Genomic DNA, 24,539 nt, shown 5'->3' on the forward strand with positions numbered 1-24,539 from the left:
AATCTAATTATTTTTATGTTTGTGCCGATTCTCTGTATTCCGCTGATACTAATTTTATTACCGTATATGATACATTGTTTACTATGTTATGAATTTTGTACTACGTTATGATGCAATAATCATGTTTTATCTACCTTGTATCAAATTACTGTTCTAATTAAATATTTATCAATTATTGTAATATTCCCATTGTGGTCACTGTTTAACATCCTGTACAATCTACCGAATATCTCACCCTACCCGAGTGGTGGGTTTCATATAAAGTCCCAATGCCCCTCATGTCCCTCTTTTTTCCTCTCTTTGTTCCACATAATTAGGGATGGAGACCTGTGTACCCGATGGTCATGGCCTCACACAAAGTCCCAACATTTTTCCTTCTTTATTATATGAATAGGGATGGAAGCACACTACTCCTCTATTATGTTTACTCCATGGATTAAAACTGATATGCATCAAGCGCCAATATATGTTATTTGCTACATGGGGATCATTCATTTTTGTTTTTACATTATGTGGTCAGTAGTCGGGGGCCGAGTTCTTTTTCTCCCGGGAGCTACGACGCACACTTTGTCTGTCCCCTACTCCCCCGATAATACATGTTGCTGGGCTGGGAGCCTGTACTCGCTGAGCGTTGACACCACACCCCATGCGCCCGATTGGCTGACGTCATTCTTGACGCCGCGTGCTGATGTGTCTCTGGACCACCAGCGTGCATGATTAACGGTGGTATCAAGCACATACATATAAGCGGCTGTCCGCTTGTGTGTGGTTCGCCTCCTCTCTCAGCACGTTATTGCGTGTCGTTGGTGGGATGCTGTTGGCTGGCAGGTTAACTTACTTTCCATCATGCATCCAGGAACCCTACTTATTTATTGTAGCCCTTTCTTTTTCACTTGTTCATTCTTAGTCCAGACAATCCACTACTGGCATGTGTTGGTCTGGGTGTTTGTAATTTTTCACCCCCTTTTTCCTACTCCACCATAGTTCTCTTTTTTCACCCACGTTTGTTTTCAATCTGCACTCTGTCTCATACTCACCATTTCTCACTATATTCCCCTTACATTTAGTTTCTGTATAATACTTACCCGCTCATCATATATATTATTATTTATTACAATATATCCCTGGGGTTTACACCTACTTATACAGTGTTGGAAGAGGCATTCTACCTCTGCACTTTTCTTCACTACTGTGCCCTGGCTGGCCCTGCCCTGCTGCCGCAGTCGATACCACCTCAGCTCCCGGTGGGGATGGTTTCTCATGCCCCGATGTCCTCCAATACATTATTTCTATTATTATATAGGGGTTTTCTACATTTTTACCATTTACCCACAGGTAAGAGTGCTAGGACCATTGGTGGTGTTCCCTCTCTTCCTGTGTTAACTATGACAACTCCAGGAAATGCATCAAGATTTTATATTTGATGCCCTATCACAGCATCCATGTTTACATTATGGGTTTTAATTGGTTGAGTTATTAATTAATCTCTAATTCTTTTTATGTTTGTGCCGAATCTGGGTATACCACCGATACTAATTTTATTACATGATACATTGTTTACTATGTATCTATTGTTTTTAAAAGACCTTTTTTCTGACACTTTTTAAACAGCATTTTTTTTCCTCTTTCTTCCTGCTAATTTAGGGGAGGGGTTAATTGTTCACAGGTGTATAAAGGTAGTTATACAAACTCCTCTAGGAGCTTGCTCCCTGATGGTGGCTTGCATGTGGATTTTGTGAACACAAGTGGATTTTTGTACTAAAGTGGAGAGTTAATAACAAGGAGTTGAAAACAGTAGTTAATACAGGAGTCTCTAACCTCTATCCTACCTCCATCCTCCCCTCCATTTTAAAGATCCCACTACAAGGGGCAACCAGACCGCTCTCCAGAAACATCAGGCTGACAGCAAGCCAGATTCACGGGAACCAGACTGTTTAACGGGGACCACCGCAGCCAGGTAAGCTCGCACCCCCACTCCCCCCTAGTGATTGTTCCGGGGACTACGTCTAACCGCCTACGGGGGTCAGGAAGGAATTTTTGCCCCACTGGCGCGTTTGGCTGCTACTGCCAGGGTTTTTTTTCGCCTTCCTCTGGAACAATCAGGAACAACCGTAGGTTAGCATACCCCTACCTCCGGCCTCCATTCCATTTTTCACGCTATCCTAGGACGACTACTCCAGATCACAGCCAGACTTCTTTTCTGAGTGGGAACCTTCACCTCAAGTAAAAGGTAGCCGGAACAGCCAGCAACCGAATACAACAACTCCTTCCGCATCCATATAGGCATCCCCTGATCAACTTGCACGCTAATAGCCTCAAGCACAGCGGCAAGTCTGATACCTAGCCCCTCCTCAGGATCAATACCCTGATCAGGATCATCATCTTTAGGCCCATAGTACCATCAACAGCATCCACAAACCATGTGCCACTTCAAATACTCAGCTGAAGTTCTGCACAGACTAAGGAACATCAACACTACATTGCCATCTTCCATACAAAAAATACTTCAAAGAGAACAACTATTAAAAACCGGAGGATAAGCAACTCCCAACCACAGGAAGACATCTACTCAACCACTACAATTAGACTGCACCTTAACGCCAGGTCTGCAGTCAAACAGACTGGAAGTACACGACTTCATCATCGAGAACAATGTAGACTGCCTCTTCATCACCGACAGCTGGTTAACTTCTGACTGCAACACCATCATCACCGAATTGGTGCCGGAAAACGACAGGATCCTAACCGAACACCAGATAGGGAAAAAGGGAGGAGGCCTAGCAGTGATCTTTAAAGATCACCTGGATCTCACTAAACCATCATCTCAGAACCCAAGGCCTTTTATGGAAACCCTGACGCTACATCTTCAACCAACACCCCTCATTCTACTGTGCTACAGACCACCGGGACCAAAGTCCAATCTTCTTTCACCCCTCACGGAATCCTTCGCAATGCACACCCTAAAATTCAAAAATTTCCTGGCACTCAGAGATTTCAACCTTTGGGCGAATGAGCCTAAAGACCCTATTGCGACTGCCTGCATCAATCAACTAGAAGAACTGGTTCTCCAACAACTGATAAAGACTCCCACGCATGGGTCAAGACACACCCTGGACCTCATTTTCAAACAGAACATTGACGTCAACATACTCGACAACATAACACTGCCATGGACGGATCACCACGCCATCAAATTCAAAATCGCAACCAACATCACCAATGAAAAACGGAATCCTGTAACAATGCACTGGACCAGATCGCATTAAAAAACTGTACTCCGAATCCTTCAAATCCACTCTGTCCAACAAGATAACTACAATAACCTTAAACCACTCTACAGAGGAAACACTCAACTCCCTGAACAGGGCATTGCTGCAATCAGCAGACTCGGTAGCACCAAAACGCAGGGCTCTCATCAGGGAAAAAACTCTGGATGGTTTAATAGCTCCCTCGCTGTACTAAAGCAAGAACGCAGAAGAGCGGAAAGAACATGGAGAAGAAATCCCACTGAGGAAAACCACTTTAACTACAAAGGTCTCACAGAGAATTATCGGAAAGCAATCTTCAAAGCCAAAAAGGACCACTTCTCATATACAATCTCAACGGCCGCAAACCAACCACGGGAACTGTTTAAACTAGTCAATCAACGAATCTGTTGTGCCTAGAACCCACAGAAAGTGAATCCCAGGATTACTGTGACAAACTGTCGGATTTTTTCATCGATAAAGTCAAAACTATCAGGGAAACAATTTGTCAGAAGAAAACATCCAACCTCGGCCAGCAAATACATAAAGAGGATGTCTGCACCAACATACCTCAACCGCCGAAAATTTCACTATCCCCAATTACCGTAGACACTGCAAAAAACATCATTAATAAACTACGTGACAGTACCCCACCTATTGACATCATCCCCACAAAACTACTGAAAGAATGCTCCAACATCGTGGCTCCAACCATAACCCACCTCATAAACCGATCATTCCACTAAGGGATTGTTCCCAGCATCCTCAAACAAGGCATCGTCAAACCTCTACTGAAGAAACCAAACCTGGACCCTCAGGATCCAAACAACTGTAGGCCAATTACAAGCCTCAACACCATTTCTAAGATCATGGAGAAAGCTGTAGTACATCAGCTACAACTCCACCTGGATACTCACAAACTCCTGGACCCGCTGCAATCAGGCTTCCACCCGGGTCATGGAACAGAGACAGCACTCCTTAAGATTTGGGACGACGCCCTCGAAGCAGCAGATGACGGAGAGCAGTGTCTCCTCGTACTGCTAGACCTAAGTGCAGCGTTTGATACAGTAAATCACAATACTCTACTTGTCCACTTCCCAGAAGTAGCCGGAGTCCAAGACATAGATCTCCAATGGTTCGCGTCCTTCCTAGGAAATCGGTCACAGACAGTGAATCTAGGAAAATTCCTCTCCAAAACTCGGGCAGTCATCTGCCTCAAGGCTCTCCTTTGTCACCCGTTCTCTTCAACATTTACATTCGCCCACTCTTTCAAATCATCAGATGCTCAGATCTCTGCTTCCACTCTTACGCTGACGACACGCAACTTTATTTCCGGATCAATGGAAAAAAAGATCACCAACAAAAACTTGAAAACTGCCTCAAATCAATAGAGGACTGGATGACCACTAACTCCCTCCAGCTGAACGAATCAAAGACAGAGCTGCTTATCTTACACCCAAATCATAAGCCCGAAACCAAAACCTCCTGGTCTCCACCAACCGTCTTTGGGCAGACTATCTCCCCAAAGACCAAAGCCAAGAGTCTCAGGGTTATTTTAGAAGCACAAATGTTAATGGATGCGCAAATAGGAGCAGTAGTCAGTGGATCTCACAATCTGCTGCGCATGCTTCGCAGACTCATCCCTTTTATCCCAAAGAATGACAAAGCAGTGGTAATTGGAACAATCATTAATTCACGACTGGACTACGCAAACTTGCTTTACATAGGATTACCACAATATCAACTTGCGCAATTACAACTGATCCAAAACACGGCGGCAAGGCTGATAACAGGAGAAAAACCCTGTGAATCCATCTCTCTTTCACTGAGGAGCTTACATTGGCTAACCGTAAAAAATTGGATCACGTTCAAGACCCTTTGCCTCACCCACAAATGCGTGCATAGAGAAGCTCCGCAATACCTAATGGAGAAAATAAATCATTACACACCAAACCGCAGTCTTCAATCAGCCAACAAAAACCTCCTCCTTGTGCCCAAAGCCCGGTATAAATCCAAGGGGGATGGGAGATTCGCTGTCCAAGGGCATCGGCTATGGAATGCTCTACCAATCAACATCCGCCTGGAAGAAAATCACCTGGCTTTTAGGAAAAAATTCAAGACCTTCCTCTTTTAGCAGATGATCAAAGCTTGTCACAGCGCCTAGAGCCGATTCAGTTCGCATTGTGCACTATAGAAGTATTTCATTCATTCATATTTGTACTGATGCAATAATCATGTTTTATCTACCTTGGAAAACTAATAGGGCGACTCTGGGTACAGTGACTAGGGATGCTCCCCCTGGTTACTGCAATACGAGCATGATATTCTCACTGGAGGTATATTGAGGGTGCTATGAATGATCTGAATGATTGCCTATTATTTTGGACTATTGCTTTATCTGCCCAATGTATTTGTTATGTTATACCGGTGTGTGTGTGTGTGTGTGTGTGTGTGTGTGTGTGTGTGTGTGTGTGTGTGTGTGTAAAAAAACTGTTGTGAGAACCTGGACTCAACCTTGATAGATGAAATAAAATATTTGAAAAAAAAAAAAGAAAGTGATTCAGAGCAAGCAGCATTACCTTTCTGCATTCGCTTATCCTACGTGCAATCACAATGTTGCCTTTATTGCCTTGTTGGAAATAGTGTATTTCATGTAATTTTGTCATGTACAAATAGAAATCTTGTAAGGTAAATGATGGATAAAGTGCACCTGAATTAAAGTGTTAACCCAAAAAAATACAGATCCTAGTCCCTTAACATCTTGCTTACTGGGCACTTAAACCCGCCTTCTGCCCAGACCGATTTTTAGCTTTCAACGCTGTCACACTTTGAATTGTGTAGTCATGCTACACCGTACTCAAATTAAAATTTTTAATTTTTTTCACACAAATGGAGCTTTCTTTTGTAGTATTTAATTACCACTTGGGTTTTTATTTTTTTCTAAACAAACAAAAAAAGAAAGACATTTTTGGAAAAACACAAATAAAACATGTTTCATAGCTTGTTATAAAAGTTAGCAATTTCTCCTTCATTGATACTCGCTGATGAGGCTGCACTGATAGGCACAGAAAAGGCGACACTGATAGGCACCGATTGGTGACATAGGTGGCACTGTGGGCGCTGATAGGGGACACTGTGGGCACTGATGGGTGGCGCTGGTGCGCACTGGTAGGTGGCACAGAAGCCTCTGCATAGGCTCTCCACAGCCGCCGGTGATCGTTTTTTTTTTTTAGAGAGAGGAGAAAATATAGCCGATTACTGGCTCTATTTACATGATCAGCTGTCATTGGCTCTCATAGACTCGCTGATCACAGGACACACCGCGCACACCCTGCAGGGGGCACGCAGGCCGCTCGAGCACGGGAGGATGTCTATGGATGCCCTCCCAGCAAATTAGGTCCACACTGCAGCCGTCTTTCAGTTATAGCGCAGATGGGAGGTGGTTAAAGGAGATTAAACAGCACAGTGCTTGTGCTGTGTAATCTGCCCCCCTATAAACTGTAAAAAAGCTGCCTGTTCCTGCCACTTCCTGTATCTGCGCTGCTCTGACCATGATAACCAGGGCTGCTAAACTCTGACCACCGTGGTCAGTTTACATTCCTCTGTCATCCGCAGCCCTGCTCTCCTTTCTCCCCCTCACCCCCTACTCCCTGTCAGCTCTGTGTCTCTGCCCCTCTCCCTCCCCGCTATTTGTAAAATAAAAAAATTATAAATGCTCACTGTCAGCCCTTCTATTATAGCCTGGTATAGCACACTCTATACTTCTTTTTTTTTAAATGAGGCTTCTAAATACCTGCTTAATGCAATCTTCCTGCTGGTCACGTGACTCTTGGCCGGTTTCCAGGGTTATTGCAGGAGGGGCTGAGCAGCCGTGTGTCCTCCCCATCTGATGTCAGAGGGAGATCTTGGCCCCTCCTGCAGAAGCCATATATCGGAGCTGTACAGCGGCCACGAGTCATGTTAGGCTTTAATAGAGGGTTTGGAATATATTTAAATGATTGGGTTAAACACTTTAACATATGTTATTCTATTTCCGACTATTCTATACTGCTTTTGTAGTGGATACATCGTCTGGCCAGACAAAAGGCTTTGTGTACTGGAGTGTAGAGCACTCATTGCAAGGATTATAACAACCTTTGTTGCAGATTCCTACCTTTTGTTTTTCTGAAGAAATCCCTGTTTGTTCCTCTGTGCTTCTGGTCTGAGTGGGTCTAATGGGAGTAGTTTCATAATTATCTATCAGCTGCTGTACCTACACAGCACTAATGAGGAAATCTGCTGGGCCTGCATCCCTTTAGACATGTTCCTACAAGGAGTATCTCACCAAAAATGAAATTTTTGTTGCAGGGGATGCCTGAAATCTGAATTGTATTTTAGGCAGACTTCTGGGAAAATTGGTGAGCCAATCACACAGGCAGCAAATTATGTTTCTGGGGGGGGGTGGTCAGCACACACTGTACAGAATAACTCCAGGTAGCCATATTGCACTGCATTTACAGAAAATTACAGCAAGGTAATTTTTAATAACATTCAATTACAACATGGCTTATGTCGCAATTGTATACACTATATTATTTTTTCTTTATTTGCTATTTTTTTCCCAATGAAAGTGCCGTTACCTTTTAACCCTTTCACTGCCAGATCCATACATCATACCTACAGAACTGCCCGCAAGTGGCCAAGTCCATGTGGACCTAATTTTTCCCTGTGCTGTAAGCTCATGGTCACTTCAATGACCATAAACTAATATCAGAATTGTTCAGAAAACTCTTACCAGCAAATTACAACCCTCTGATCAGAGTTATTAACCTTAAATATGATGACCCCTCTCCCCATCACCCATGCCGCCGCTTCCCTGTCCCTAGCCTCTCCACCCCCCGCCCATAAATTTCACTCTCCTCTCCCCTTCACCCCCCTTTCCCCCAGCACTAATTACCTCCCTCCACACAAACCAACCCCCCCACAAACCGCAGCTACCATCATTAGCTGGCATCTCTCCTCTGCCGCTCCCGCCGGCTTCAGATGTTCCCCCCCACCAGTCACATCACCCCCCCATACTGCCCCCACCCCCCCAATCCATCACCGCTCAGAACGGCATCCCCCCCACCTGCAGATGCTCCCTGCGCTAAACTCCAGCAATCTGTCATGCTGCGGAGCGCGGCATGGGGAGCAGTGTGGGTGGGGGTGAAGTTGGGGCTTGGTAAACATGTGTTGATGTGCTGATAACTCACCAAAACCCCCCCCCCCAAAAAAAACGTAAAACTGTAAAAAGATTTAAAAAGGGTAAAAAAAAAAAAACTAAAAAACATAGTAAGACCTAGTGACTTTTTTGGGGGACAGCAACCCCCCACTCAGCCTCTCCACGGTTAAGGTCTACCCCCACACACACCCCTCCACGACTTACTCTGGAGAAGCCAGAAGACAGTAGCGAATATTAATTTGCTATTGTCACGAGTGAGTGGGTTTGGGGTGCAATGCTCTGTGCCCCAAGCCCAACCTTTTTTAGTCTCAGGCTCTAATCATGTGGCTTTTGAAAAAAATAAAAATAAAAATCATACATGGGAGCAGTGCCCCTACGCTCTAATGGACCGGCCGCTCCTATTAAAACCCCTTTCAAATGGAGCAGACTGTCAAGCAGATCCGCCTGCTCAGTAGAGGATCTGTCTGCTGATCCCCACTGAGATGACAGGTCTACGTCCTTTTCGCTGATGCAGAGCGGACACAGAAACAACCTGCTGTTTCTCTATGGGGTGATTGGAAACAGACAATATTGTTTTGATAATAATTTGCACAAATATCGTGTTGCCTTAAAAATCCGTAGCACTTTTTATTCTACCGGCCATGTGCTTTCAGAAAATGTATGGTTTGGGGGGTCTTTTAAAAATTCTGAAAGCTAAACGTGAAAAACGAAAACCTCCAGATTTTTTAAGAAATGAAAACGTCTGATTTTCACTATTTCTCAAATAGGCGCAATTAAAAATATTTGTTATTTTTATCAACACAATACAGGTTAAGCTTTTATACTTAGTATAAATTTAGCAGGAATTTTGTAAAATTTGCTGTGTTTGTGTCTGCTTATAATGATTTTAGATTTTGATAAACATTTGCGCAACTATGGTGAGGCCTTAAAAATCAGTAGCACCTTCTTTTTAATCCACTGATCCTATGCTTTCAGAAAATATATGGTTTGGGGAGTCTTTAACCACTTGAGACCCGCGGCTATAGCCGAATGACGGCTACAGCGCGGATCTCCTTTTCCGGGACTACGTCTATTGACGTAGTCCCGTGCAGGAGCGGCCTGCGCGCCCCCTGAGGGGCGTGCACGAGCGGCCTGCGCGCCCCCTGAGGGGCGCGCACAGCGTGCTCTGTGATCGGCGAGTCTATGAGACTCGCCTGATCACCGATCCATGCAAGGGGTCGATCCCGACCCCTTATCACGTGATCAGCTGTCAGCCAATGACAGCTGATCATGTGATATAATGGAGCCGGTAATCGGCTAGTATTCCTCCTTGCGCTGTCAGCGCGAGGAGAAAAAAAAAGCCGATCCCCGGCGGCCGTGAATGGGACATCAGTCCCGATCACGGCCAGCCCTGCTAGTGCCCACCTGCCCCCTGCCAGTGCCCACCTGCCCCCTGCCAGTGCCACATTAATAAAAAGTGCCCCCCGTCAGTGCCACCCAGCAGTGCCCACAGTGCCACCCAGCAGTGCCCACAATGCCACCCAGCAGTGCCCACAGTGCCACCCAGCAGTGCCCACAATCTGCCTCAACAAAGGTGCTGCACCCCAGTGCCACATATCCGTGCCCATCAGTGTCATCTACCAGTGCCCAGCAGTGCCACCTATCAGAGCCACCTATCAGTGCCCATCAGTCCCATCTATCAGTGGTACCTATCAGTGCCCATCCATGCCATCCATCCGTGCCACCCATCCGTGCCATCTTATCTGTGCCCATCTTTGCCCATCAGTGCCGCCTTATCTGTGCCTATTAGTGCCGCCTTAACTATGCCTATCAGTGCCCACCAGTGCAGCCTATCAGTGCCCACCAATGCAGCCCATCAGTGCCCACCAATGCAGCCCATCAGTGCCCACCAATGCAGCCCATCAGTGCCCACCAATGCAGCCTATCAGTGCCCACCAGTGCAGCCTATCAGTGCCGCCTCATCAGCGCACTTCAATGAAGGAGAAAAATGATCCGTTTGCAAAATTTTATAACAAACTATTAAACATGATTTTTTTTTTTTTTTTGCATCTTTTTTTGTTTGTTTAGCAAAAAATAAAACTCCGAGCTGTAATTAAATACCACCAAAAGAAAGCTCTATTTGTGGGAAAAAAATGATAAAAATTTCATTTGGGTACAGTGTTGTATGCCCGCGCAATTGTCATTCAAAGTGCATCAGCGCTGAAAGCTGAAAATTGGTCTGGGACTGAGGGGGGTTTAAGTGCCCAGTAAGCAAGTGGTTAACCACCTCAATACAGTGCAATTACACCCCCTTCCTGCCCAGAGCAATTTTCAACTTTCAGCGCTCTTACAGTTTGAAAGACAATTACTCAGTCATGCAACACTATGCCCATATGAAACTTGCGTCCTCTTTTTTCACAAAAATAGAGCTTTCTTTTGGTGGTATTTAATCACTAGTGGGTTTTTCATTTTTTGTGCTATTAATAAAAAAAAAATATTTTTGTTTCTGTCATAAAAGTTTGCTAATTAGTAATTTTTCCTACTGCTACATATCTTTGGTAAAAAATAAGATTAGTGTATATTATTTGGTCTTTGTGAAAGTTATAGAGTTTACAAACTATGGTGCCAATCACTGAAAATTTATCACATCAGGCCTTCAGTACATCAGGTGTATCATTTCTTGAGACACAAGTCAGGAAAGTACAAATACCCCCCAAATGACCCCTTTTTAGAAAGTAGACATTCAAAGGTATTAAGTAAGTAGCATGTCGAGTTTTTTTATGTTGTAATCGTTTCCCACAATACTTTGCAAATACATTTTTATTTTTTTACAAAATTGTCATAATATCAGGTTATTTCTCACACATAGCATATGTGAGAGACTTTTACACAGCCTGGCCACATACAAAGGCCCAACTTTGAAGTGGAACTTTTAGGCATTCTAGGAGCATAAATTACACATCTCAACCACCTATTACACTTTTGAAGGCCCTGAGCACCAGGACAATGGAATTGTCCACAAAATTACCCTATTTTGGAAAGAAAACACCCCAACGTATAATCTATGAGGCAGAATGAGTCTTTTGAACGGTTCATTTTTTTCAGAAGTTTTTGGAAATCGTGGGAAAAAAATGAAAATGCATTTTTTTTATACAAAGTTGTCAAATTATAAGATATTTCCAACACATAACATGTATATAGCAAAAATGACACCCCAAAACACATTCTGCTGCTCTTCCCGAGTATGGCGATACCACATGTGTGAGACTTTTACACAGTCTGTCCACATACAGAAGACCAACAGTGAAGTAGTACCGTCAGGCGTTCTAGGAGCATAAATTACAGATCTCATTTCATTCCTACCTATCATAGTTTCATAGTTAGTAAGGTTGAACAAAGACACCAGTCCATCCAGACTCGGAGGCCTTTCGAAAATTTGTGGCCATTGGAACACCACAATGGAAGGTCCCAGGAAGGAAGTATTTCTCACAGAAGGGCATCCCAAAGCTATATGGCCATGTTCAGCGGCAAGTGAATGTATCTCTGGCACACAGTGTCGGTGCCAAGATACATCTGACCCCAGACACATGGTCTAGCAAACACGGGCAGGGAAGGTATATAACTTTTACTGCCCACTGGATGAACCTTCTGACGGCCATCAAGCATGTAACCCATGGCAACCGTGTAGATTTGGTTTTACCGCCATGGATTGCATGCATGCCTGGCTCTTCTTCTCCTCCTCCTACTCCATCCTCCCTCTCCTCCTCGGCTGACTACTTCTTTTCCGCTGCTAGCGTCTCTTCCCCAGAACCTATTCGACATGCCAGGTGAGATGTTGCCATGCTGTGCTGCGTCTGTTGTGCCTGGAAGCCAAGAGCCACACTGGCCCTGCACTCCTTTCAGCTTTGCGTTCAAACTGGGGATTTCCCTCCTGATCCCATGTATAATGTCAACATGTGCTAGCTCCCATCATGGGGGATCAATGGACGTTTTTTTGGGGGTACAACCTCTTCCTCTCACCTAATTGAGTTGAGAGGAAAGGGTTGCACCCAGAAAACACGTACACTGATATCCCGTGATGGCAGATAGTACATGTTGTCACACTGTGTGCATCTTCAAAATTTGGCTTTTAAATACTTTAAAACTTTGAAAGTTTTTTAAATTAAAAAATACAGGAGAAAACTGTACAATTTTTGTGCGTTTTAGATTCTGCCTAAAACATCAATGATGCTCTTCATTTTTTTTTTTTACATCCTTGATGTTTTCCTTTATATTTTCGAAATCACGATCGCACCCCATTCTCTCCCCGATGAGGATCTGGGCACTTTCACTGGTAAAATTAGATTCTTCTTCCACAACATCCACATCACCTAAAAGAAAGAAAAAACACACCATGTATTATAAATATGCAGGAACAGATATCTTACCTGAAACTGTGGTCTCAGACACTCACATGTTGTGGTGACAATTCCGTCCACTTCATAAATCTCTCCCTCTTCATCCTCTGCTTGTGGTGTGGGGATTTCCCCTTCTTTAGGAGGTGGGGGGTCCCTGGTGTCCTCAGATGTCCTGAGTCTTTTCTCCCCTATGTGAATAAAAAATAGGTATACTTAGCACACAGATATTGGAGGGCAGAAATAGGAATATGAAACATTGCTTAGAAGTGTCATACAATTGTCTGTTTGACAATGAATATTTTGTTTCCTTTCTAAGGCTGAAATACTTCGCTTTTTTGGTTAAAGTATCACACATGTAAACACCCCTATAGTATCCACTGGAGCACCTATGTGGGACACCCCCAAAAGTTTGATTCTGGTGTCCCACACTAGTGCTCCTGCATCCAGATGTGTAACCAGCTGCTGAATGTCCTCTCCTTACACTGAATCAAGTTTGCATTTCATTCTAGTTACAAACTCTAGACAAAAAACTTATTTTAATACAAAATAGGCATGAACAAATGTAATTAAATTGTATCTGCCTAAAACATCTTATAAGTGGGTGAACGAATGACGTTTCCTATGACCGATTACTGTGCCCATGAACATGAAAGTTGCCATTTTAAAATGTACAACAGTAAAGAAAAGCACATGGAGCAGCACGACCCTTAAGAAGAATAGGAACACACGACAAAATACTTACTTTTTTGCAGCACATTCTTGACTCTTCTGTACTGATCAATTTGAGGTCTGACCATCGTTTCCTCAGTTGATACTTGGATCGTCGTACCTCAAAATTCCTGTGCAAACTCTTCACAACTTTAGGCATGATCTTAGCCTTTCTCACATTTGGGTTTGAGTACAGTACATACTTTCCATCATAGTCGGCCCTCTTCAAGATGTCCACTGTCTCCACATCTCTATAAAGGCCATAATTGAGGCCTTCAATCTCCTCTGGGATCAGGAGGTTCGGGGGTCTGGCCTTTTGTCTTTGCACCTGTTGTCTCTCCGCCATGTGCGCTCCCACTGCGCTGAAAGACAAGAGGTGGGGAATAGACTAGAAAGAACACCAGGGGCAGGCGGAGTTTCACGCATGCGCAGTGTATATAAAGCGTAACACGCGTGTGTCATACGTACGATCTGTGAGCAGAGGAAGAAGTAACGGAAGCAACAATCGTTATAACGAAGGTACAATTTTAAGTTGGTGCATTAGCAGCCTATACTTCTTATAGATTGAGGCCTATATTGGGTCAAGATTAGGAGAGTATCGCCTGACATTAGGGTTTGTCTTGTGTTATGTCTTGCAGAGAAAATGGATCTATTCAATGATGAGGACTTTATCCCCATATTCATTGATATGTACTGGGAGCTTCTCTGTCTGCGGCAGGTAAACCACCACCCCTTTTATAACAATAAACCAAAGAGGAAGGCAGCGCTGGAATTTTGAAGCTGGTGATCCCCACAGCAGATATCCCCTATTTGAAGGCCCTAATTGGTGGCATAAGGGGCACTTATTTAAAACAGGGAGTGCAAGACGGTTCAGGATTCAGGATTCCCTGAGATCAGGAGCAGCAGATGACATTTATGTACACAGTCTGTGGTACTATGACAGACTGCATTTTCTGCCAGGCCAGACTGAACCCAGGCCATCACTCTCCAATCTTCCATCAAGGCTTCCTTCCCCCCCAGCTGAGGCTTCCGACGACCAACCTGGGCCTTCCAGGCAGCAACATGTGGAGGAGTCCAGCTTGAGTCAGGTATAGCATTCTTCAAAATATTTCTGTTTGAAAAAATAATGATGTTAAATATATGTTAGTTTTGATAACTAATTTCTGATTTCACAAAGTGTTTTACATATCAATAGACAGTAGTGGCCACAAATGATCGGGGCAAGAAAAATGCTGGGGTCAGAATGATAGTCTTTTCTATTTATTAACATTCAATTTGCAAAAAAGTCATGAGCTGAAAATTGTGTGTGATTGATGAACCAAAAAACAAACTTTTTCAAACACAGGAAAGCCTCAGCCAGGAGGAGGCTGTGGAAAGTTGCAGCCAGGAGGTGGCTGGGCCCAGTAGCCTGCCCCAATTGCAGGTCCCTCCCCTCGCCCTTCCACAAAAAAGTGTCAGGAAGAGAAGTAACCTGAAGGAGGCAACTGGCCTATTTCTGAAGGCTACTGCAGCACTCAGAACCACCCCCCCCCCACCCCAAGAGGAGTATGCCTACATGACAGCCTGCAAAATGCTGGAAATGGAGGAGGGCCAATGACTCTTCTGTGAGGAAGTGATCTTGCAAGCACTAAATAAGGGGTTGAGGGGCAAACTCACAAGCCAAAGCCACGTTTGTGAGTTCAACCATGGTCCTCCTCCTCCTGCCACAGCGCCAACACCAGAGCCACAGCCTGGAAGGAAGCATGTATGGAAGACCAGATAGTGATGGCTTGGATTCAGTCTGGTCTGGCAAAAGACAAGCTGTTGTATGACCACAGCCTGGGACAGATATGTCATTTGCTGCTGTTCCTGATCTCTTGTAGCCCTGGACCGGATTGTGCGCACTATTATATGGACTCCTGATGTTACCAATTTTGACTGTAAAATAGTTGATGTGTGCCCTTGCCTGTCTCTATATTTTGTTAGGACCCAGAATAAATGACTATTTCTCTTTCACAAATACTTGCCCATGTTTTTTACTTCAAAAAAGGCCAGTTTGTTTGTGGGTAGGCAGGTATATTTTAAAAATACACGGTCAAATTAACAAAGGACACCAACACAAACCAACCTCCTTGAGGTTAAAAAAATACAAGATAATAATGGTGTTGTGGTAACTTGACACACAAAACGAGAAATATTATGGAGAGCACTAGAAAAAAAAAATAAATGCAGCTCTTGATAAAAAAAAAACAAATAAAAAAAAAAAACATTATTATGGAGATCTTACGAAAAAAAATATTCATGAGATTCATGAGATCACGAGAAATAATAAAGAAATCGGTTTGTGAGAACTCTGTGTGAATATGAGCAGCAAAACAACTTCGTTCTTCTAGCATTATAAAGAAGAAGAGAATGTGCTGCATTAAAAGATTTCAGAATTTTAAAATTTGCAGCGTGAGGAATATGCTATCTCCATTACAAATGCTAGTTTTACCAGACTGATCGCTTCCGATTCTGAGCATGCGTGGCACTTTGTGCATTGGAATTGTGTACACCTGATCGGAATTTACGCGAATGGATTTTGTTGTCAGAAAATTTGAGAATCAGATCTCAAATTTTGTGCGACGGAAATTCCAATGGAGCCTACATATGGTCGGAATTTCTGACAACAAGCTTCGATCGCACAATTGCCGTCGGAAAGTCTGACCGTGTGTACGCGGCATAAGGGGCCACTTACATGAAACTGCCTGTCAGCACCGACCGCAGTCTCCTGAGGCCGTGACAACTGGCATCTTGGCTGTCCCTGCATTCCTGGTAGTAGACTGGTAGTTTACCAGGGTACAGTCTACTCTCCTGCATTGCAGTCTCCTCCTGGTGCATAACCCCTGCAGATGTCTTAACCACTTACAGACCGGACCATTTTGCTGGTCAAAGACCAGACCACTTTTTGCGATTCGGCACTGCGTCGCTTTAACTGACAATTGCGTGGTTGTGTGACGTGGCTCCCAAACAAAATTAATGTCCTTTTTTCCCCACAAATAGAGCTTTCTTTTGGTGGTATTTGATCACCCCTGTGGGTTTTTTTTGCGCTATAAACAAAAAGAGCGACAATTTTGAAAAAAACGTATTACTTTTGTTTTAATAAATATCCCCCAAAAATATATATAAAAAACATTTTTTTCCCTCAGTTTAGGCCGCTACGTATTCTTCTACATATTTCTGGTAAAAAAAATTGCAATAAGCGATTATTGATTGGTTTGCGCAAAAGTTATAGCGTTTACAAAATAGGGATAGTTTTATGGCATTTTTATAATTTTTTTTTTTTTTTTTTTTACTAGTAATGGCGGCGATCAGCGATTTTTATTGTGACTGCGACATTATGGCGGACACGTCAGACATTTTTGACGCCCCCCTACCAACTCAAAATAGATATGATTGTTGGTTCAAGATCTATAAAGTATGGAATTGAAAAAAGTAAGGGAAGCCAAGAATATAGGAATTAAACAGTTAGAGAACAGAAAAAAATCTGGTGTTTAGACCAGCTGACAAGGGGGGAGGATTGGTCATACAAACGAAAGAAGCATATCAGGCCGAATTGAAAAGACAACTGGAAGATAATGAAACATATATCCCATTGAAATGTAATCCGACAAGAATTTATAAAAATAAATTGGAGAACCTAGTGGACAAGGGCATTAAGAAAGGTGTAGTGAACAAAGAAGAAAGTAGATATTTGGTGCCTAATACTTACAGCATCCCTATTATTTATACGGTTCCTAAATTGCATAGAGACAACATGAATCTGCCCGGATGCCCCATTGTTAACAGAATCCAATCAGTTGTGGTGAGGATGGGTCAATATCTGGATCACCATCTACAACCAGCACAGAAAACCAAAGCATATTTGAGGGACACTATGCACCTCATCCAACTTTTAGAGGAAATTAAAGTAGATGGTTCCTGTATATTAGCTACAGCAGACATTAACTCCCGGTATACAATCATCCGTCACCAGGAAGCAATTAAAGCAATACAATGGGCATTAAAACATCTAATGCCGCGTACACACGACCGGACTTTTCAACATCAAAGGTCGCCGGACCCAGTTCCGATGTAGAATTCCGCTCATCTGTATGCTGTTCCGACAGACCAAAAACGATGCATGCTCTGAAGCAAGTATGAGACGGAAGTGCTCGGTCTTGTAAAACTCCAGTTCGTATTGGAAGTAGCACATTCGCCATGCTTCAAATTCTGTGCTTGTTTAAATGCAGCGCATCTTCTTTATAATGCTAGAAGAACAAAGTTGCTTTGCTGCTCATATTCACTCACACAGAGTTCTCACAAACACATTTCTGGATTTTTGATCTTCATCTCATGAATGATATTGTTTTTAGTTTAAAGCCCCATCTCAGTAATAATGTATTTTAAAATATTTTTTGGTAGTCCTCTTTTTTTTTTTTTCTGTCATCCATATTTTTTGTATATTTCCAAATTATTTGCTAGTGATCTCCATATTTAATTATTCTGTCAAGTTAACACCAAAAAACTTTTTTTTTTTTTTTTTTGGTGTGTCATTACCACAATAACCTTTTTATTTTGTGTGTGTCATTACCACAATAACCTTTTTGGTTTGTGTCCCTTGTTCATTTCACATTGTCTTTTAGCAATGTATTTGACTAAAAACACGTAGGCAAGTATATTTTCAAAATAAAATATCCATTTATTCTGGTTCAAAAAATAAAGATGAAGGCAACACTGGAGAAACTTGTGACATTTGTGTAGCCTTTTGGCCCCAGGGCAAATATTAAAGTCTGTGGTATAGAAAATTGGCATATTGAGAAGTACATATAATGGGGAGCACAATCTGGTCCATGAATCCCAGAGATCAAGAGCAGCAGCAGATGGTATACATGTCCCCAGGCTGTGGTACAACAGGCTGCGTCTTTGGTCAGACCAGACTGAAGCCAGGTCATCACTTTCTACTCTTCGCTCCACCCTTCACTGCACCCTTCTCTGCAGACTTCTCTGCAGCCTTCCTGTGAGGCTGTGTCTCTGGTGGTGTACTTGTGGCAGGATGAGGAGGAGGAACAGGAGGAACTTGATCCACGATTTCGCTTGTGGCAGTTAACTCGCCACTCAGCCCCTTCTGCAAGGCTGAGAAAATGATTCGCTCACATTGGAGGCATTGGCCCCTTTCTAATTGCTGCAACGGGCTGGCTATATAGCAGCCATAGGCCTCTTCAGTTTCGGGGGGGCTCCTTAAGACATTTGTAGCCTCTCTAATGAGGCGCAGTGATTCCTCCTGTGTGACCGTCATCTTCTTTTGCCTTTTTGCCTGAAGACGGAGGGGAGGCACCTGCGACTGGGTGAGGCTCCTACTGGGCCCGGCCACCTCCTGGCTGACAGTGGGCCCAGCCTCCTCCTGCCTGCCACTTTCCACAACTTCCTCCTGGCTGAGCTCATCCTGTGTATAAAAAAGGGACATCGTTTTAGTTTTTTGTTCATCAATCATAAACATTTTTCAGCTCCTGACTTTAAAATTCTGTTAATACATATAAAAGAGTATCATTCTGACCCCAGTATTTATTGTTTCTGCTGGTGACAAACATTTTTGGCCACTACTGTAAATTGATATGTCAAAATCTTTTTTTTTGTAACATCAATAATATTGTTTAAATTATAATATCTAGTTAACATCATTAATATTATGACAATAAATATTTATTGTAACAATATACCTGGCTCAAGCTGGGTGCACCTTCTTCTTCCAGGATGGAAGGCCCAGGTTGCTCATCAGCCCTGGGGTGGAGGGAAGGGTGGAGGGAATGCTGCAGGGAAGGGTGGAAAGCGATTCCCTGGCCTTACTCTGGTCGCCAAGAAAACGTAGTTTGTCAAAGTACCACAGCCTGGGTACATATACAGCATCTGCGGATGCACCTGATCTGATGGATTGAAGGATTTTATTCTGCTCCTTTCTGTACATATTTCTCAATATGCCAATTTTCTTTTCCAGAAAGTCCATGTTTGCCTCTGGGATCCAAGTCTGCACAAATGCCAGAAGTTTCTCCAGCGTTGCCTTCCTTACTTGTTTATTATATTAAGCACTGTGCTTTACTTGCCACAGATTTGTCAGCTCCTTGTACTTATCTATAAATAGGCTCAAGAATTCTGGATCTTTAAATGTCTTATTCATTTTTCTGAAAGACAATACACAAGCCAAAAACAATAATGTTAGCCCAGACTCTCCTAATCTTAGCCCAATATAGACCTCAATCTATAAGCAGTATATGCCACTGATTTTGGGATTTATTTTAAACTTACCTTCATTTTCCTTGCTCACAACTTCCGTTCCTATTTTCTCCTCGCACGTACGACATGTGCATGTTGGCGTTATATACAGTGCACACACGCAAAACCACGCCTGCGTTACACGCCCATGACGTTCTTTTGGTCAAGTCTTTTTTCCCGCCCTTTTGTGCGCACATAACGTACATAAGTACGTACGACATGTGCATGTTGGCGTTATATACAGTGCGCACGCGTAATACCACGCCTGCGTTGCCCGCCCATGACGTTCTTTTGGTCAAGTCTTTTTTCCCACCCTCTTGTGCGCACATAACGTACGTAAGCACGTACGACATGTGCATGTTGGCGTTATATACAGTGCGCATGCGTAATACCACGCCTGTGTTGCCCGCCCATGACGTTCTTTTGGTCGTCTTTTTTCCCGCCCCTTTGTGCGCACATAACGTACGTAAGCACGTACGACATGTGCATGTTGGCGTTATATACAGTGCGCACGCGTAAAACCACCCCTGCGTTGCCCGCCCATGCCGTTCTTTTCCAAGAATATTTCCCGCCCCTTTTTCTCTACGGTGCGCAGTAGGAGAAACATGGCGGAAACACAACAGGTGCTTCATATTAATGACTCTAGTAGTCACGAATCCCCGGAGCCACAAACGTCCCAATCCGGAAAGAGGAGATTTAAGGCCTCCAATATGGCCTTTGAAGAGATGGTGGCAATCTTGCGAAGTAAGGATTATGATGGGAAGCATGGACCATACACCCATCCGAACTTGCGCAAGGCCAGAATCATGGCCAAAGTTGTTAAGACCCTGCACAATCTTTTTGGGGTACGACGGTCAAAAGACCAATTGTGGAAACGGTGGTCCGACCTTAAATTGAGGGAGCCGGATCAGTACAGAAGGATAAAGAAAGTTCTTAAAAAAAGTAAGTACTTGTCGTGTGTTCCTATTATGATTATTGCATACTGATCCATATGCTTTTCTTTACCTTGGCACAATGTAAAATTGCTGCTTTCATGTTGGTGGATACAGTAATCGTATCATTCATAACAAACCCTCGTTCGTTGTTCGTGTCAAACATCGTTTATGATACAGGGTTTAATCATCATTTTTTTTCTGTGTAATTTGTCTTAATAAAAAAAAAAGATTAGGGCATTGTTGTTTAGATGTGTTTCAAACTACAATGACTAGAAAAGAACATTCAGTGGAATTGAAGGAGAGGACACTTGGCAGCTGGTTAACACATCTGCACTCATGAGCAAAAGTGTGGGACACCAGAGAACATTTATTAGGGTAAACCACACAGGGGTTCCTTGGTATACTTGGGGGGGGGGGGGCATCTGTGAAACTTGGCCCAAAAAGGTAAGTATTGTAGTTTTTTGCAAAGTGAATTTATTTATCATGTCTTCAACTTTTGCATCTCTTCATAAACAGACAATTGTACAACACTTCTAATCAATGTTTCATCTTCCTAGTTCTGGCCTCAAATATCTGTGTGCTAAGTATACCTTTTGTTTTGTTAAATTCTCATAGGGGAGAAAAGACTCACAAAGCAGGATCCCATGTGAGGTTAGCCCCCCCCCCCCCCCCCGTGGATGTGCATGTGGAGGAAGGAGAGGTGGAGGAAGGAGAGGAGATGGGCACCCCACCAGGTGAGTGTGACACCACAGCTTCAGGTAATCGATGTATACCTGCATATTTCTAAACACGTTTTTACATCTATTTTAGGTGATGTTCTGGTTGGGGAAAGGGACACATTTCCAAGCACCAGTGCCCCCCCCCCCCCCCCCGAGGATGTGGAGGAAGGAGAGGTTGAGGAAGGAGAGGTGGAGGAAGTAGGGGAGATGGGCACCCCACCAGGTGAGTGTCTGACACTGCAGCTTGGTTAAATCCATGTATGACTGCATATTTTTTCAATTTTTTTTATCATCTATTGTAGGTGATGTTTTGGTTGTGGAAAGGGCCCCGTTTTCCAGTGACAGCGCACAAAGGCTGATTGGCCAGATAATGGGCTGGAATGGGGAAATAGATGCCATGCGAACTAGCCTGGATCTCATGAAGAATCGGCTTGACAATATGCAGCAGGAAATGAAGAACATGATCGATATTTTGGGGAGAATATAATCCATTTCTCCAGAATTTCGATCATGTTCTTCATTTCCGTTGTTTTTATTAAGATTGGAACTTCCCAAATTATAAATATTGGGGCTGATTGTTGTTACATTTTTCAAAATTTTAACGAAAAAGCGAAAAAAAGTAAAAAAAAAAAAAGTAAAAAAAAAGTCAAATAAAATGTTTTTAAAATAAAGAAAAAAATTAAGACAAAAAATATATATTTTACATATAAATATTAAAAGGCACATGTGAATGTGGCCAAATAAAAAATTGGAATAATCAACAATGTGTGGCGTCTTCTTTCAATGCTCAATACCAGTTTAGAAAAAGTGATTTTGTGTTTCCAGTGACAATGGGCCTTATTTAATTAATGAAAATACACTTGGCACTACAAGTGCACTAGGATAACATAGGAGACAGCACAAACAAAAACCCAAGCAAGAAAAACATTTCCTGATTTTATCTTCTTTTATTATTTTAATTTAAAAAAATTAAAGATTGTGTGGCATTGCAATGGCCCCCCTACCATTAAAATAAGTCACATATTTTTCCCGAACCTCACGGGCACTTTTGGGGGCCAAGCCAGTATGGCCAGTATCCAGGCCTGTCATATTTTCGGGAACAAGTCCAGCCTCAGGCCCAAATGAAGATAGATAATTAGAAGAGTTCTTATTTAAATAATTGTGCAAGATGCAACATGTAAGGACAACATGATTAAGTTTGTATTCCGCCATGTGTATGGGAGTTAGAAAAACTTGGAACCGGCTGGCCATTATTCCAAAGGCATTTTCAACAACTCTTCTCGCTCTGGCCAGCCGGTAGTTGAAAACCCTCCTCTCCGGGGTGAGGGTTCTTTGGGGGAATGGCTTCATCACGTGCTCGTCCAGACTGAAAGCTTCATCAGCTATGAAGACTAAGGGGAGTCCTTCCACATTATCTGTATCAGGTGGCAATCCCAGGCCACCTGTCTGTAGACGCTGGTAGAACTCCGTCTGGGCGAAGACTCCTCCATCCGACATCCGGCCATTCTTCCCCACGTCCACATACATAAATTCATATTGTGCCGACACCACCGCCATTAACACAATACTGTGAAACCCCTTATAGTTGTAATAGTATGACCCTGAATGGGGTGGTGGCACGATGTGGACGTGCTTCCCATCTATCGCCCCACCGCAGTTGGGAAAGTCCCAACGGGTGGCAAAATGGGATGCCACAGTCTGCCATTCCTGTGGCGATGAAGGAAACTGGGGAGGCAAAGCATAAAAAAGTACTTTTGCACATTAAACATTGTACATTACAACAAAAACATTATTTCCCGCTTCTGCCTAGTGACAGGACACCGATCGTCTGCTCCCTGTCATCGGGAGCAGTGATCAGGGTCATGTCACTGCTAGCCCATCCCCCAGACAGTTATAAACACTCACCCAGAACACACTTAACCATTCCTCGGCCCCCTTGTGCATGTGACATTTTTACAGTAATCAATACAATTTTAGAGCATTGATCACTGTATTAATGACAATGATCCCAAAAATGTATGGAAATTGTCCAATGTGTCCGCCATAATGTGGCAGTCACATTAAAAAAAAAAATCGGTTATCACCGCCATTACTATTTCCAAAAATTGCAAGATTAAAAAAATGCCAAACTAGACCATATTTTGTATACGCTCGAACTTTTGCACAAACCAATCAACAAACGCTTATTGCGATTCATTTTATCAACAAATTTGTTGAAGAATACTTATCAGCGTAAAATGATGTACAAAAAATTCTGGTTAATATATTTTTGGGGGTATATTTCTTATAGCGAAAACTGTAAAATAATGCATATTATTAAAAATGCGGTTTTGTTTTGTTGGTGGTTAACCGCAAAAACAAAAAAAGCAGAGGTGATCAAAGACAACCAAATAAAACCTCTATTTGTACTAATAAAATGACGAAAATTTACTAGAGGAGCCATGTTACAAGGACGCACAATTGTCAATTCAAGCAACGCACTGCCAAATCACAAAAAGTGCTGATGGTCAGGAAGGGGGAAAATCATTCCAGGGTTAAAGTGGGTTAAAAATACAATATATAATTCAACATTAATTTAAGGACACACAGACTATTTGGAATTATATTAAGGGGGGGGGGGGGTCCAGTTAAGGACACACAGACCATTTGGGATACTATTAAGGGGGGGATTCAGTTAAGGACACACAGACCATTTGGGATACTATTAAGGGGGGGGGATTCAGTTAAGGACACACAGACCATTTGGAATAATATTAAATGTTTGGTTTTAGGATAAAGCAATACAATGGAGCTGACAAAAGACATTTTAAGTGACTAGACCAGGTGGATATGGGCCTACCATAGCATGTTGGTGAGGTTTAATGAAGGCAAATATGCATGAAAGACAAAAAAAGAGCATTAAAAGATTACAGCATGCATGAGGACAAAAGGGACATTCACAGCATATTGCAATCATGGTAATTAGAGATTGAGGAAAAAAATACAAGACATTAGCAAACATTAAAGACAATAAAATGTGATGTTAAATGATAAATCTTACCTTAATATAGTCCTCCTGCAGGACCTGAATGATGGCAGAACAGGTCTCT

At 42.9% G+C, this 24,539-nt stretch overlaps 1 protein-coding gene across 3 annotated transcripts in view; it reads right to left on the reverse strand.

The window, feature by feature from the left end:
- Positions 1-24,539, reverse strand: part of VDAC1 (voltage dependent anion channel 1) — a 600,174-nt gene that overhangs the window by 24,608 nt on the left and 551,027 nt on the right. Inside the window, exon 7 of one of the 3 annotated variants that reach the window (XM_077473898.1) lies at positions 14,615-14,640. The exons of the other annotated variants lie outside the window; for them this stretch is intronic. Within the exon in view, the coding sequence (XP_077330024.1) occupies positions 14,630-14,640 (11 nt within the window). The 3' untranslated portion in view covers positions 14,615-14,629. Of the gene's footprint in view, positions 1-14,614; positions 14,641-24,539 lie in introns of those variants that run through there. 3 annotated transcript variants of the gene reach the window in all.

The sequence above is a fragment of the Lithobates pipiens genome, unplaced genomic scaffold, assembly GCF_037356315.1.
Source record: "Lithobates pipiens isolate NorthernLeopardFrog02 unplaced genomic scaffold, aLitPip1_a1.2 Scaffold_8, whole genome shotgun sequence".
Taxonomy (NCBI): Eukaryota; Metazoa; Chordata; class Amphibia; order Anura; family Ranidae; genus Lithobates; species Lithobates pipiens.